The 12,353-nt window shown below is 40.7% G+C and overlaps 2 protein-coding genes and 1 non-coding gene across 7 annotated transcripts in view; 1 reads left to right on the top strand and 2 right to left on the bottom strand.

Moving 5' to 3' along the window:
* MATN2 (matrilin 2) overlaps positions 1–2,660 on the top strand; it is a 114,240-nt gene extending 111,580 nt beyond the window's left edge. For all 5 annotated transcript variants that reach the window (XM_054017268.1, XM_054017270.1, XM_054017269.1 and 2 more), the window contains 2 exons: positions 205–300; positions 2,287–2,660. In XM_054017268.1, coding sequence (XP_053873243.1) covers positions 205–300; positions 2,287–2,339 — 149 coding nt within the window. In that variant the 3' untranslated portion in view covers positions 2,340–2,660. The remainder of the gene's footprint in view (positions 1–204; positions 301–2,286) is intronic.
* Positions 2,661–6,988: 4,328 nt separating this feature from the next.
* On the bottom strand, positions 6,989–11,404 carry RPL30 (ribosomal protein L30). Its single transcript, XM_054017273.1, has 5 exons — positions 11,346–11,404; positions 11,213–11,263; positions 9,919–10,064; positions 8,514–8,644; positions 6,989–7,169 (listed from the first exon to the last, which is right to left on the bottom strand). The coding sequence occupies exons 2-5, from the start codon at positions 11,231–11,233 to the stop codon at positions 7,120–7,122; spliced, it is 348 nt and encodes a 115-aa protein (XP_053873248.1). The 5' UTR covers positions 11,234–11,263; positions 11,346–11,404; the 3' UTR covers positions 6,989–7,119.
* On the bottom strand, positions 7,507–7,634 carry LOC128833279 (small nucleolar RNA SNORA72). Its single transcript, XR_008444169.1, has one exon. It is a non-coding gene; the product is annotated as a small nucleolar RNA SNORA72 (small nucleolar RNA).
* Positions 11,405–12,353: the final 949 nt, after the last annotated feature.

Genomic DNA, 12,353 nt, shown 5'->3' with positions numbered 1-12,353 from the left:
TAAGTGCTTCCTCCTCTGTGATGATTACAGCTAAGTATTTAACTGGGATTTGATATGTGCATCTTTTGATAGTGATTATACTATGTTTCAATGCCAGGAAAATATTGAACATACGTTGCATTTAGTGGCTACATTCTCTTGCAGATTCAGTATATTTAGATTATATGTCACTGTTTCTCTGAATGCCTCTGTCTGCTTTTCCAGCAAACCCTTCAAAAGATAAGGAGCAGTGCAACTGTGAAAATCTCATGACATTCCAGAACCATGCCAACGCTGAAGTAAAAAAACTATCTCAGCGATATATCCTTTCTGGATAATTGTTTCCTGGATCACAGGTAGAAAGGAAGTTATTTATAAGGTGGGGGGGAGGGGGAAGACAGTTACAATAAATGCTAATTAGGGCCACACACTTAAAACTCAAAGTCTCAGATGTCTCCTTGGGCCCAAAAGCAATTTATTAACGGAAACAATTCTACTACTGTTTACACAGCTCCTTCAATGAACGGACCAAAGTTTTTATTCATAAACATGCATCTTAAATGTTTCATAACCACTGAATAGCAAGACAAGTCTCCATCTTAGATCAGGTGAGTAGAGGGTATAGGGCAGCAAAGAAAATGGATACTGATTTTGAGACTATAATCCTATTCTCTGGATTTGGCTATCACTTCGGCTGAAATTTTAATCCTCCATCATACTATTTTTGAGTAGTGTTTATTGGCAACAGGAAACTCTTATATCAGAATACAGAAGAGAAGTCTCCTGCTGTGCTCAGGGAATAGCCACATGCAACGGTCACTTAATATAATTTCCAAATTAAAATGCCAGGATATTATACAGAGACCAGTGATGATGACTGATTTTACACACACAAACCACTTCTGGCTTCAATTTTAATTTTTTTAGTCTCCTCTTTTTTGCAGGAAAAAGCTGACCTGGCTTACGCATCTAACTCTGGGAAAGGTTCATGGCTATGAATCCCAAGCAGCAACAGCCACCTTCCTGCAGCCTGGAGTTAGGTGCCTAACTCCCTTTGAAGGGAAAGCTTGCTTAGGCTGCACTCATTCTACAAATTTTCTGCTCACTAGCTTAAACAGCTCCCAGCTCAGCTTGCTGGCTTTTGTGGATCCCATTCTTACGCACACAATTCCCCCCCTGCGGATTCCACTAGGCAGTAGAGAACCTAGAAGTTAGGTGTTGCAAAGAATGAGAAATGGAGGGCTGGAAGGGACCTTGAGAGGTCCTCAAGTCCAGTGGCCAGTCCTGGCAGGTGTTTGCGCAATATATTCCTAAAAACCTCCAACAATGGGGAGTTCACAAATGGGGAGCCCAGTCTCCTTTGTGGATCCAGCCCTTAGCCTGTCTGTTCCCCAGCTGTAAAATGGGGATATAGCATTTCATAAGTTTTGAAGATACACACATTAAATATCATGAGGTGCTCAAATAGTACAGTACTCATAACTACATGTTTTCCTGTATTGTACCAGATCTATTTGTGGGTTAGGGACTTCATGTGTCTTCCAGATTAATCTAATGTAAATAGTATGTTTATATATAAATAATGCTTCATAGTGGTAAGTAGCTGAAACATTTTTAAAGATTGCACTAGCAAGGAACAAAGTTTCACTTCACTTTAAAATGCCAATAGAAGCCCCTTTTCTCCTATCACTGTGCGAAGCAGATATAAGCAGTGACCTGAAACTCCTGTCTATGGGTACTTTTGGTAATGCTAGTGGACAGCACTTTAAATGTTAAGCAACAAAACTTTTAGGGGTGATAAAGAAACCCAGTTGTAATGTTTCATATTGGGCTCCATAGCTCCCTTTGTTCCTTTGCCTAGCCCTGCATTGAAAAGGAGGAAATAGGGCTGAGGGGAGTGGAGAATGAGAGCAACAGCACATCAGCAGCAGACTACAAACCCCCACAACCAGCAGCATCTGCTGCAGTTATAGTCTCTCTTCCCTCCATAATAAGTTGGGGGTGCGGAGGAGGGGGCACTTAAAGGATAATGAAAGAAAAATGTAGCCATTAGATGCCAGAATGCTGAGTAGAAAACTATGCAGCGTTGTGCTGGATACAACAGACTATAATATTTAGCTTGTTACAAATACAGGCGTGTACAGTTTTAGAGGCTGCCATGATGTTTGTCAAATTAATGTCATTTTAAAAATGATTTCACCTTCCCTTCAGTATGCTGAGAATCAAATTAATATTTGAAGGACTTTCTGGCAAGTTTTTGTATAATACTATGTATTCCAGATAGCTTTTTCCTTAACTTATTAATACTGGAAGAAATAACTAAGAGAATGGAAGCTCTGGAAAACAGACTAAGATACTGATGAAGAGTTCTTAACAGAAGTATACACTGTACTGTATATTTATACATACAAGTTGCAACAAAGCTATTTTCTTAAAGCAGTACAAAGCTACGTAGCACAAATCTTTTTTGTGTTTGAGGGAAAAGGACATTTTTGGACCCAATATTTACATACTGAGGTAGAGCATCATATTGTTCTCTTGCATTGATTGTAGTAAGACAAATGTTGAAAGGAACTTTAAAAATTTTATAGTACCTAGCAAAATTTCTAAGTAGAATTTAACACTTGAATTTATAAGCTATGCAATCTAATAAAATGCTTTTATTTTTAATTTGAAACCTCCATGCTGTGTTTGGGTATTTTTAGACTTACTGGTGTATTATTTTGGGTTAGTTCTATGGTCTGTTACACAGGTCAGACTAGTGATCACAATGGCTCTCTTCTGGCCTGGGAATCTATGACTACTTTAATATACTCTGTAAATCATTTTTGCTTTATTAGTTGTGCTCCACCTCTCACCCCCTCCATCATACTAAAAATATTAAGTGTGCTGCACAAATGCGACTATGAAACAATTGTTTCATGTATACTCTCCTTTGCCTAGCATAAAACATTGTCTATAGAAAACTAGCTATGAGGGAATGTGTAGACTAGCTTAATAAGGTTTTTACTTACATCACAAATGTATACATTAACTCCAACTACAATTTTCAGAGTAGCAGCCGTGTTAGTCTGTATCCCCAAAAAGAAGAACAGGAGTACTTGTGGCACCTTAGAGACTAACAAATTTGTTAGAGCATAAGCTTTCGTGGACTACAGCCCACTTCTTCGGATGCATCTAGAATGGAACATATATTGAGGAGATATATATATATACACACATACAGAGAGCATAAACAGGTGGGAGTTGTCTTACCAACTCTGAGAGGCCAATTAATAGAAAAAAAACACTTTTTTTTTTTTTTTTTGGTAAGACAACTCCCACCTGTTTATGCTCTCTGTATGTGTGTATATATATCTCCTCAATATATGTTCCATTCTAGATGCATCCGAAGAAGTGGGCTGTAGTCCACGAAAGCTTATGCTCTAATAAATTTGTTAATCTCTAAGGTGCCACAAGTACTCCTGTTCTTCTTTCTTCCAACTACAGTGTTTTCTTGCAGTATTCCAGGTGTTTGAGCAACATTCAAGTAAGTTTGCCATCTGCCTTCTACATCCATAACACACACAATGTCCTCTCACCTAGCACTCTAGTCATTGGGCAGAATTCACAATTATTGGGTCCCAGTCTATATTCTACTCTATCACATTGTAAACTCTTCAGGTCCAGGGTCTTTTCTTATGTGTTCTATCTAGCCTACAGTCATGCAAGTTTCCTCCAGATAAAGGGCAGAATATGGGGCACTAAATGTTTCAGGGAGAATGGTCCTCAGGTGAATTTACATTCAAATATTCCAATTTGAGAGCCATATAGAAGATACTGTTTTCTCTGAAGCAGATTCTCTCAGGCCAAACAATCCTACACTTGTTGGATAACTCAACAGTAGAGCTGAGCAAATTACTAATTATTCAATGTGGTGATGTTAAAAAAAAATAAAACTAAAAAATTAAAAAAAAATTAGTTTCAAAGTGACACTGAATTTGTTTCTTACCACAACAAAACCCCAGATTTCAACTTAACGGTGCTGGGCAAAAGCTTTCCTGAACTGCAATTTCACCCTCTCTTCCAGTCTCTGAAAAAAAAAAAAATTACCACTGGTGGGAGCCTTTTGGTCATGAGTAAATCTACTTACATGTCTTAGGCCACAGCTGTGACAGCAGATGTTCTCTCAGGGGAACATGGACACTTTTACAGATGAAAACCATCTCTATTCCCAAGACACCTGAAAGGTGTTTTCTCTCCCTCCCAAAGTCCTTAGGTTGCTGCTATCCTCTCTCCTTGGAGAGTGTTTTATATTGCTTTTTTCTTGCTCTGCATGTAACAATTTAAAGTACAGACAAGCAATATAGAATATTAGTGTTGGAAGAGACCTCAGGAGATCTAGTCCAGTCCCCTGTTCAAAGTATACATGTTCCTTTTTGATTGCAGCTTGTCAAAATAGTCATTTCCTAGCTTTTCTGTCCAAAAAAGCAGTAGCCTTTTTTGCACTTTCTTGTTAAAGAGCAGTTCATCCATTGTGAGGATGCAAATATTACAGTAACAAATTTGTGGGGTTAAGTGACATCCCTCCATGCAGACTCAAGAGTAATGGTTTGCAGTTCCTGATACCTCCAAATTTTGCATGTGTTTACAACACAGCAGCTTGAAGACCATTTTCTTGGGTACTTGACAATTACACAACTCTTGCATGAATGTATACAGCTTTAGCTTATACTGCTTTGTAAACATCTTGTAATGTCCTGTTAATTTTATATCTACTTAAGTACAATTCATTTTTGAGAATGAATAGATTTAATTTTCAAAAGTATTTACTGGTTTGACTCAAATTCGTAATACACATCTCCCCTTGCAACATGTTGACTGGTAAAGAAAAACATGACTGTTTTACAATGGTAGTCTCAAACTAGACTGAAGCAGTAAGTGGTGGCATTCTGTAATCATGCTGTTAGATTGCATCCAATTTTTGTGTGTGTGCGCGCGCAAAAGATCCATTAGTTCTTCAGACTAGTCATAAAAAAAAGTTATATAGCTTCTGTTAGAGCTTTAGTTAAGTAAGAGGTTTCAAATCTGACATTTAGCTCACACACATCCCTTTCTAGAACTGAGAAGAGTTTCATCTTATATGCTTCCTAGCATACAGCAAGAGTTTGTTTTGCTTGATATCAGCATTAGTATCTGCTCATGGGAGTTGTTTATAGACACCCAAAATACAAATATTATGCCTATAATTGAACAAATATGGTGGCTGATGGATCCTGGAACACACAATGTCTCTCCCCCCCCCGGAACTTTAAATCTCAATGTTTACATATAGACAATTAACTTTTGTCTAGCATACAAACTAAGTGGTATCCAGTAAAAACTGTCCAATTTGAATAACTGGAATTTAAACAGGCAAATTGTACATTTCATAATCATTTTTAAAATAAACTTCCTTTTAACAAGAGAGGATCCTAAGAGTCAAAGATCAGTGGGGTTAATTCTTCTAATATCAGAGGATTTAGTTAAGTAACTTCCTTCATGTTTTATTGTGATGTATAATGGATGTCACTTGAAGGGATTCTTACAGTTCAGAACAGATTTAATATTAATAATTAATGACTGATTCAGCATACATCAAAAGGGGAAATACACTTTACTACAATTCTGTGTATGTGTATTTTGTATGCCTCTATTAAAGATAGATTGCTGAAAAGTTGGAGCCACCTATGAGAGAAATTGTATTTTTATTGTGTATTTTTTATTAGATGCCTGCAGAGAGCTAACCGCTCACATCTAAATACTCATTTGTATTAAAATAGCACCAGTGATCAGGGCTTCAGTGTAGGCACAGTACAAAGAGAAAGATGGTCCCTGTCCAGAAGCAGAGACCAAACATTTTCAAGCATAACCAATTATCTGAATAAATCTCCTTAAAAAAAAAGCATCATCTGCAGATGGGATGCATAGTACTTTCTATAAAAACAACCAGTCCCTTTATGATGTCTCAAGTTAGGCACCCAGCCTAGTAACTTTAAAAAAATTATACCTCATTGCCACTTAGATTTTATAAACACTATTTTAATATACCAAAATGAACTCTCCCTTTAGAAATATAGGCCCACATTAGATTTGGGTGAACTAGGGTTTTCAATTGAGTTGGGACATTAGCATGAATAGACCCAAAACATGAAACCAAAAAGAATGAAATCATGAGAAGTGTCAAACTTGTAGTGACCCTTCAAAATGCCAGTGTTACCTCATTTAAGGTTTGGGCTAAAGCAAAGAAATAACTCTTAATTGGGTACCAGGTGCAGTAAATAAGGCCAGATGAAGGAGTTTCTTCTATAGCCTATTTGTTAAGGTCTGATAATTGGTAATAATCTCATGTTTGTTAAAGCATATATAAAAAAAGTAAACTCAAGGATTCACTGCTAATACCCACCTGACCAAGTTGGAGCCGACCAATAGAGGGCTAAAGCCAGGGTGCCTAGATCATTTGTAAGTATCTTGATCAAATGCTTATAAATGTTTTGTTACTCCTTGAATGTAGTGAGCTGCTTGTTGTTTAGGCTTTTTACGCACATTTAGAGCTGTTTTATAAATACCATTCAGTCTTTTGATTTAATAAAAGATTTTATGGTTAAAATTATACCCTACATAAATAATTCCAACACTTCCCTGGGAATGAAGAGGAAAAAAAAAAATCTCATCTCTTTCCTGGATCTTAAAAAAAAAAAAGTAATCTTTAGTTCAAATAAGTCTCTTCCTTCTATATATTTTTAAACAAAATTCTCCCAACCCCACACTTTGCTTACCTACCTCAGACTCACCTTAAATGAAATTAGATTAAGTTTTTAGGCTGTTTTATGTCCTCCTACTCTTAAATTAACCATGCAAAACAAAATAAAGCACAAACTATTAGGATTTTCAGGGATTCTTACTCTACCTGCCCTATTCAAATCCAAAGCCTTTGGAAAGTTTCACTGTTTTTTGTAGAACACATTTGTAACAGGAAAGGAGGCACAGCCATGGTAATCAATCTCTATTTGCAAACTTGTGCCCCAAACTAGCAACAGTATAATTAATACAAAATACAGTTTTTTTTAAAACAAGTCTATAACCAGTTTTATTATAGAAAGGATGACAGCTCTCCAGCTTTTACTTCTCACTGGTCTGCTCTGGCATGCTTCTAATGATGTCAGAATCACCTGTAAATGGAAAAATAAGCCATAATCAAATCTCAGGAAAGGAGCCACAGCAAAATCCATTTACAAATACCGGACAACTATTTGGAAGCTATTTTAAGTTTTCCATTCCACAATGATCATATCTTCCACTTACAAATCTGTTACATCTTGGCTTTTGAAAATTCTATCACATTAATTAAAAAAACAAGTTTTGGCACCAACTAATAGTTTTGAAGGATAGAGACCATACTCAGAAGTATACTAATATAATAATAAATGCTTTCCTTTTAAAAATCAAGATGTCAAAACTGTTTCTATATAAATTATACTAATGTATAACACAAAATGAAAATTCCATACATGTCACTAGCCATTAAAACACAAAACTAGAGAAATAAGCAAGTCCTGGGGACACATTGTAGAGTTTTAATATAGCAAGTGACTAGCCTGATCACTGAACTATCAGGACAGTGACAATATTTGCAGGATATGCAATACCAACTCAAAAGCAGAGGTATTGTACAGACTTAAGAGCTAAATCATATAACTAAAATTAAGAAAATATTGCATGTAGCCATTATATTAAAATAGTTATTCACAAGTCAAATCTGAAACATTATAAATTAGGTTTTGCTGGAGTTAGTTTGAGAGCAAAATATACTGTATCCATATCAGATGCACCATAAGCAGATAACTACAGTGAAAATTCAAATAGTCACTCAGTGACAATTCCATACAGATGCATACAGAAATGCAGTGAAATCCATCTTTAAGCAGCCATTCAAAGTGGCTGACAAAGCAGCAACTAAACAGAGGCACTGCCTAAAATAGAGCAAGATTGGACTATGTTTATAGATACTGTGGGGAAAATAAAAACAAGAAATTGCTTAATTAAGAGTTCATCTTAGAGGTTCTAAGAGTCAGATATCACCTGTCAATGGTAATTATCTTTGTTCACTGCTGATGACAATCTTTTTAAATGAAAAAGGTTAGAGTTTTTAAGCAATCCTGTTCACTTTCAAGCTTAGATGTCAAATAAGAAACTGGATTAGAGATCATATTTCCAAGCCAATTCTGGCCAATTCTGGCCAATCCTAAACAGGATTAGCACAGACTGCAAAGTATTCTAAAGACCCCATTCCTGGTGGGAAAAATAGGTTGCCGAGGTGAAGCAAGCCCAATAAAGAAAACATGCTGTGTCAAGCAAACGAGCTTTACTTTTTTTTTTTTTTTTTAAATATAAAATGTTCTGTGTTTTGGAAGTCCTGTCCAGGCCCTGGATCCTGGTTTTAAACAGAATGGCAAATCCAGTGAACGTTTTGTGGTGATGAGTCACAGGTAAGCAAAAGAAGCTAGAATACATACCTGGATCAATGATAGCCAGTGTGCACACTCTGTAGTATTTTCCACAGGCTGTACCCAATTCTATATTGTTGCCGCTGTAGTGATGCACGCCAGTCTTTGCCAACATAGCATAGTACTCAATCTCTGATTTTCTGAGAATTAAAAAACTACATATCAGAAAATGGTACACTCACTCATTCCCATCAAATGAATCCTTCAATGGGATGTTATTAGACCAGTTTGAATCCTAACTACGCTTCCAAAGTTTTAGATTGAGCAGTGAAGTTAGTTTTATTCCTCCACTTGAGGTTTGTGTTGGGGGGGGGGGGGGGGGCAGTCACCATCTTTCCCCCAAGGGGAGGTCGGACTTCCCAATCACAGCTTTGGGATGTAGGAGTCTGATTCTGTTGGTTAGGAATGGGGTTTGGCAGCTCTGGTTAGCGCCGTTATCTTTTCCAAGAGAGGCCCCAGGGGCTGCGTGGCCGCACCTCCACCTTGGAGCTGAGGGAGGGATGTCGCCCCCCCACCCTCCCCCAAGCAATGGTCCTAGGCTGCTCCCCCCAGAGCACCTATTGCACCCCCAAGATTTAGTTAGGGGACAGGTCACAGGACATTAATTTTTGTTTACTGCTAGTGACCTATCCATGACTTTCACTAAAAATGCCTGTGACTAAAACGTAGCCTTACGAGGGCTGGGGAAGGCAGGTGGCCAGATGCTGAGCAGACAGGGAAGCAGGAACCTGGGCTTCTGGTGGTGACAGAGGCATTAAAGTGAATTGTGCAGGTTCTTTCACATTCCTAGCTTGCCCCTTTTTCACCTGGCCTCTATGAGCTGCAGGTCTTGTCAACCACCACTGGTCCCCTCCAGCAATCCAAACTCGGTGCAGATCTACATCAACCTGTCTCCCCACCCCCAATAGCTCCAGCCACTACAGGGTCTGAATCCCTTTTCTGCATCTTGAAACTCCTCATAAAAAGTTCTTTTCAAAGCCACCAAACCCTTATTTGATGACAGACCGGATCCAGCCCACGCAGCATGAGGTTTCAAAATGGGGGGCAGAAGAGAGTAGAAGCCATTTAAGATTCCTTCCCCACCTGCATAACAACCACTTTGCCAGACCCTTATTTGAGTCATACCACCTGTAGAAAGTTTTTTCTTTAGTATAAGCTTCCTTTGCTGTACAGAAGCTGGGCAGCATAATTTAAAAGCACTTTACAAGCTCAGTCCTGCATTGTTTACACATGCAATTTGCACCAGAGATCCAGCCCTGTTTTGCAGCAAATATTATAACATTGTAGAACTAGGACTTTTTAGCGCACTGTACTAAAAACGTTCACACTGTGAACAGCATAAAGCAGATGCGGATAAAGTATCTTTCTAAAACTAGTTTTCAGGAAGTCCAATTTCCAATATAATGGTACCTACCTCAAAGCAGGACAGTTGTTGGCTAGGATGACCAACTTGGCTTTGCCCTGCCGAATCATTTTCAGAGTCTGTTTGTACCCTAGCACATATTTACCACTTTTCATAACCAGTTGAAGCCTTGAGTTTATGGACTCTAGCGACTTTTTCTGCAACAGAGTTAAAATATATGGAGTAATGCAGATTAATACAGAGAATGAACAATTTTAAAGAGCTTTAACTAAACAAGTCTTTTGGTTCACTAAGCTTTCTACTATTTATAGTGCAAAATATTAAGTAGCTCATATCTAAATATCCAAGTTAAGAAAAAGCTTGTCAATAAAATAAGTTTTGTGTTAACACAATATGACAACATTTCTCAGACTTCAAGCTAGTCCCCTTATTTACCTCTCTTAAATGCAAGGAGAAATTAACTGACTTTTTTAAAAAAGCTACTATACAAATTATGTTATATTATTCTGAACTTCCAGCCTGACCCTACCCTTTTTAGGGTCAGAATATTTGTGGGATCCTACACTCAAAGGTCCCTTTTCAATTTACCAAGGCTAAGCCAGGTTTAGAAAGAAGCATCAAGTTACTCCATTCTAAATTGCAGTCTGACCTGTCCTGTGTATACATTTCATGCAATATAACAATGACAGTGATCACTAGTAACACGATGCTGAAGTGATTTTTCTGTAACGCTTTGTGGCATATTGCAAATAGGTAGTGAATTTTGTAAATACAGAGGACATCTTACGGCACGACACCCATACTTTCGAGTGTACGAAAATAAATGCAATGCTAATCACAGGGTAGAGCAACATAAGCGCAGACGCTTAAATGCACTGACCCTCACCCAAACTTTGTTCTGGAATAATTAGGCAATGACCTGACCGCACAAAGGGAGCTCACAACGCCTCGAGGGGAGGATATCGACACGTGAGGGAATATCTGGCTGACCGTGATAGCGAGACTCGGAAGAAACAGGCGAGAGCGAAGTGAGGGGCAGCCCCCACAGGGGCCGATACCGCCCTGCGCCAGGAGCGAGCACCTCCTACGAGCTGAAGGAGCCCAGTGTCCGGCCTCCCAAAGCGCCTTGGGGCGCGCCCTGCTTCACTCCCCTCATTCATCGGGTTCCCCCTTCAGCCCCCACCGCCGGGACAGCCCGGAGACCTCTGGCCGCTCCCCCGCCACCCAGCTCTCAGCAGCAGCCTCGGGAGACCCGGCCACCCGCAAGGCAGCTGCCCCGGGGCCGCTCCGCAGCCTCCCGCCGCCGCCACGTGAGCGCCGGGCCCGCCCCGCCCCGCTCACTCACCGTTTTCTTCGCGGCCACCATGTTGCTGCCTCGTGTCGGGTCCGGCGGTAGCTGAAACGCAAGGAGGAAAGGTTAGTGCCTCGTGCCGACCGGCCCGCAGCGCCCCTGCCCGGCCCCGCGGAGCCCCGCTCACCCGAGACGCGCCTCCAAGATGGCCGGGCAACAAGAAAGGAAGAAACTCCCACAATGCAGCGGAGATCCCCCCGCGGCTCGGCGAGAAATCTCGCGAGAACTTAGTTTACTCCGCCCCTTCCGGGTTGAAATACGCCTGCGCCAGAATCTACAGGGTGGGATCTGTAGTGAGGGTGTTGCCTTTCTCCCTGGGAGGGTAGTTGGGCGGGCTGGTTCTCTGGCTGGTGGTAGAAATGGGGGAGGGCTCTGTAAGGGGACTGGCTCCTGTGGGGCGGGGAGGAATAGCTGTGGGGCTCTGTAAGGGGGCTGGCTCCTGTGGGGCGGGGAGGAATAGCTGTGGGGCTCTGTAAGGGGGCTGGCTCCTGTGGGGTGGGGGGAATAGCTGGGGGGCTCTGTAAGGGGGCTGGCTCCTGTGGGGTGGGGGGAATAGCTGGGGGGCTCTGTAAGGGGGCTGGCTCCTGTGGGGTGGGGGGAATAGCTGGGGGGCTCTGTAAGGGGGCTGGCTCCTGTGGGGTAGCTGGGGGGGAGTAGTTCAGGGTGAGGGGCTGGTTCTCTAGCTGGGGGAAAAGGGGGGTGTAATTCTGTGGGGGCCTGGTCCTTTGTCTCAGCCCAGACCTGGGATTGTTATGTGATTGCCCTGAGAGGCAGAGGCCCAGTTCATTATGGTTTCCCTGTTAGAAGGTGCTCTCAACATCAGAGGGATGAAGAAGGGAAATTTCTACTCCCCACCCCCCTTAACTCTCTGGTTTTTATTTGTTTCTTGCTCTTTAAGTGATCTTTTTTCCACTGCCTTTCCCTTCTCCCCTGTATCCTGTGGTCAGTTTCCTTTGTTCTAGAAAATGGTTTAAACAATTTCTCCAAGCACAGTTTTGCATAAAATCCCTGTACAGAAATCACTTAAAATGGGGATGAGCAACTGGCAACCCAGGGGACCACCTCCAGCTTGCCAGATCACTTTATTTGGCTTGCCACAGCCCAGATTGGAGAAGGGAACATCCAGGGGAGAGGG

Source organism: Malaclemys terrapin, chromosome 2 (genome assembly GCF_027887155.1).
Source record: "Malaclemys terrapin pileata isolate rMalTer1 chromosome 2, rMalTer1.hap1, whole genome shotgun sequence".
NCBI lineage: Eukaryota > Metazoa > Chordata > Testudines > Emydidae > Malaclemys > Malaclemys terrapin.
Note: the sequence above shows the minus strand (reverse complement) of the source record. Positions and strands in the feature narration are given on the sequence as shown.

Bases quoted from the DNA above. Each gene is read 5' to 3' on its own strand.
- RPL30 (XM_054017273.1), bottom strand. From the start codon at position 11,233: ATGGTGGCCGCGAAGAAAACG. The intron at 10,065-11,212 runs GTGAGTGAGCGG...ACTCTGTTGCAG, and splicing joins TGGTGGCCGCGAAGAAAACG to AAAAAGTCGCTAGAGTCCAT. The intron at 8,645-9,918 runs GTAGGTACCATT...TTTAATTCTCAG, and splicing joins AACAACTGTCCTGCTTTGAG to AAAATCAGAGATTGAGTACT.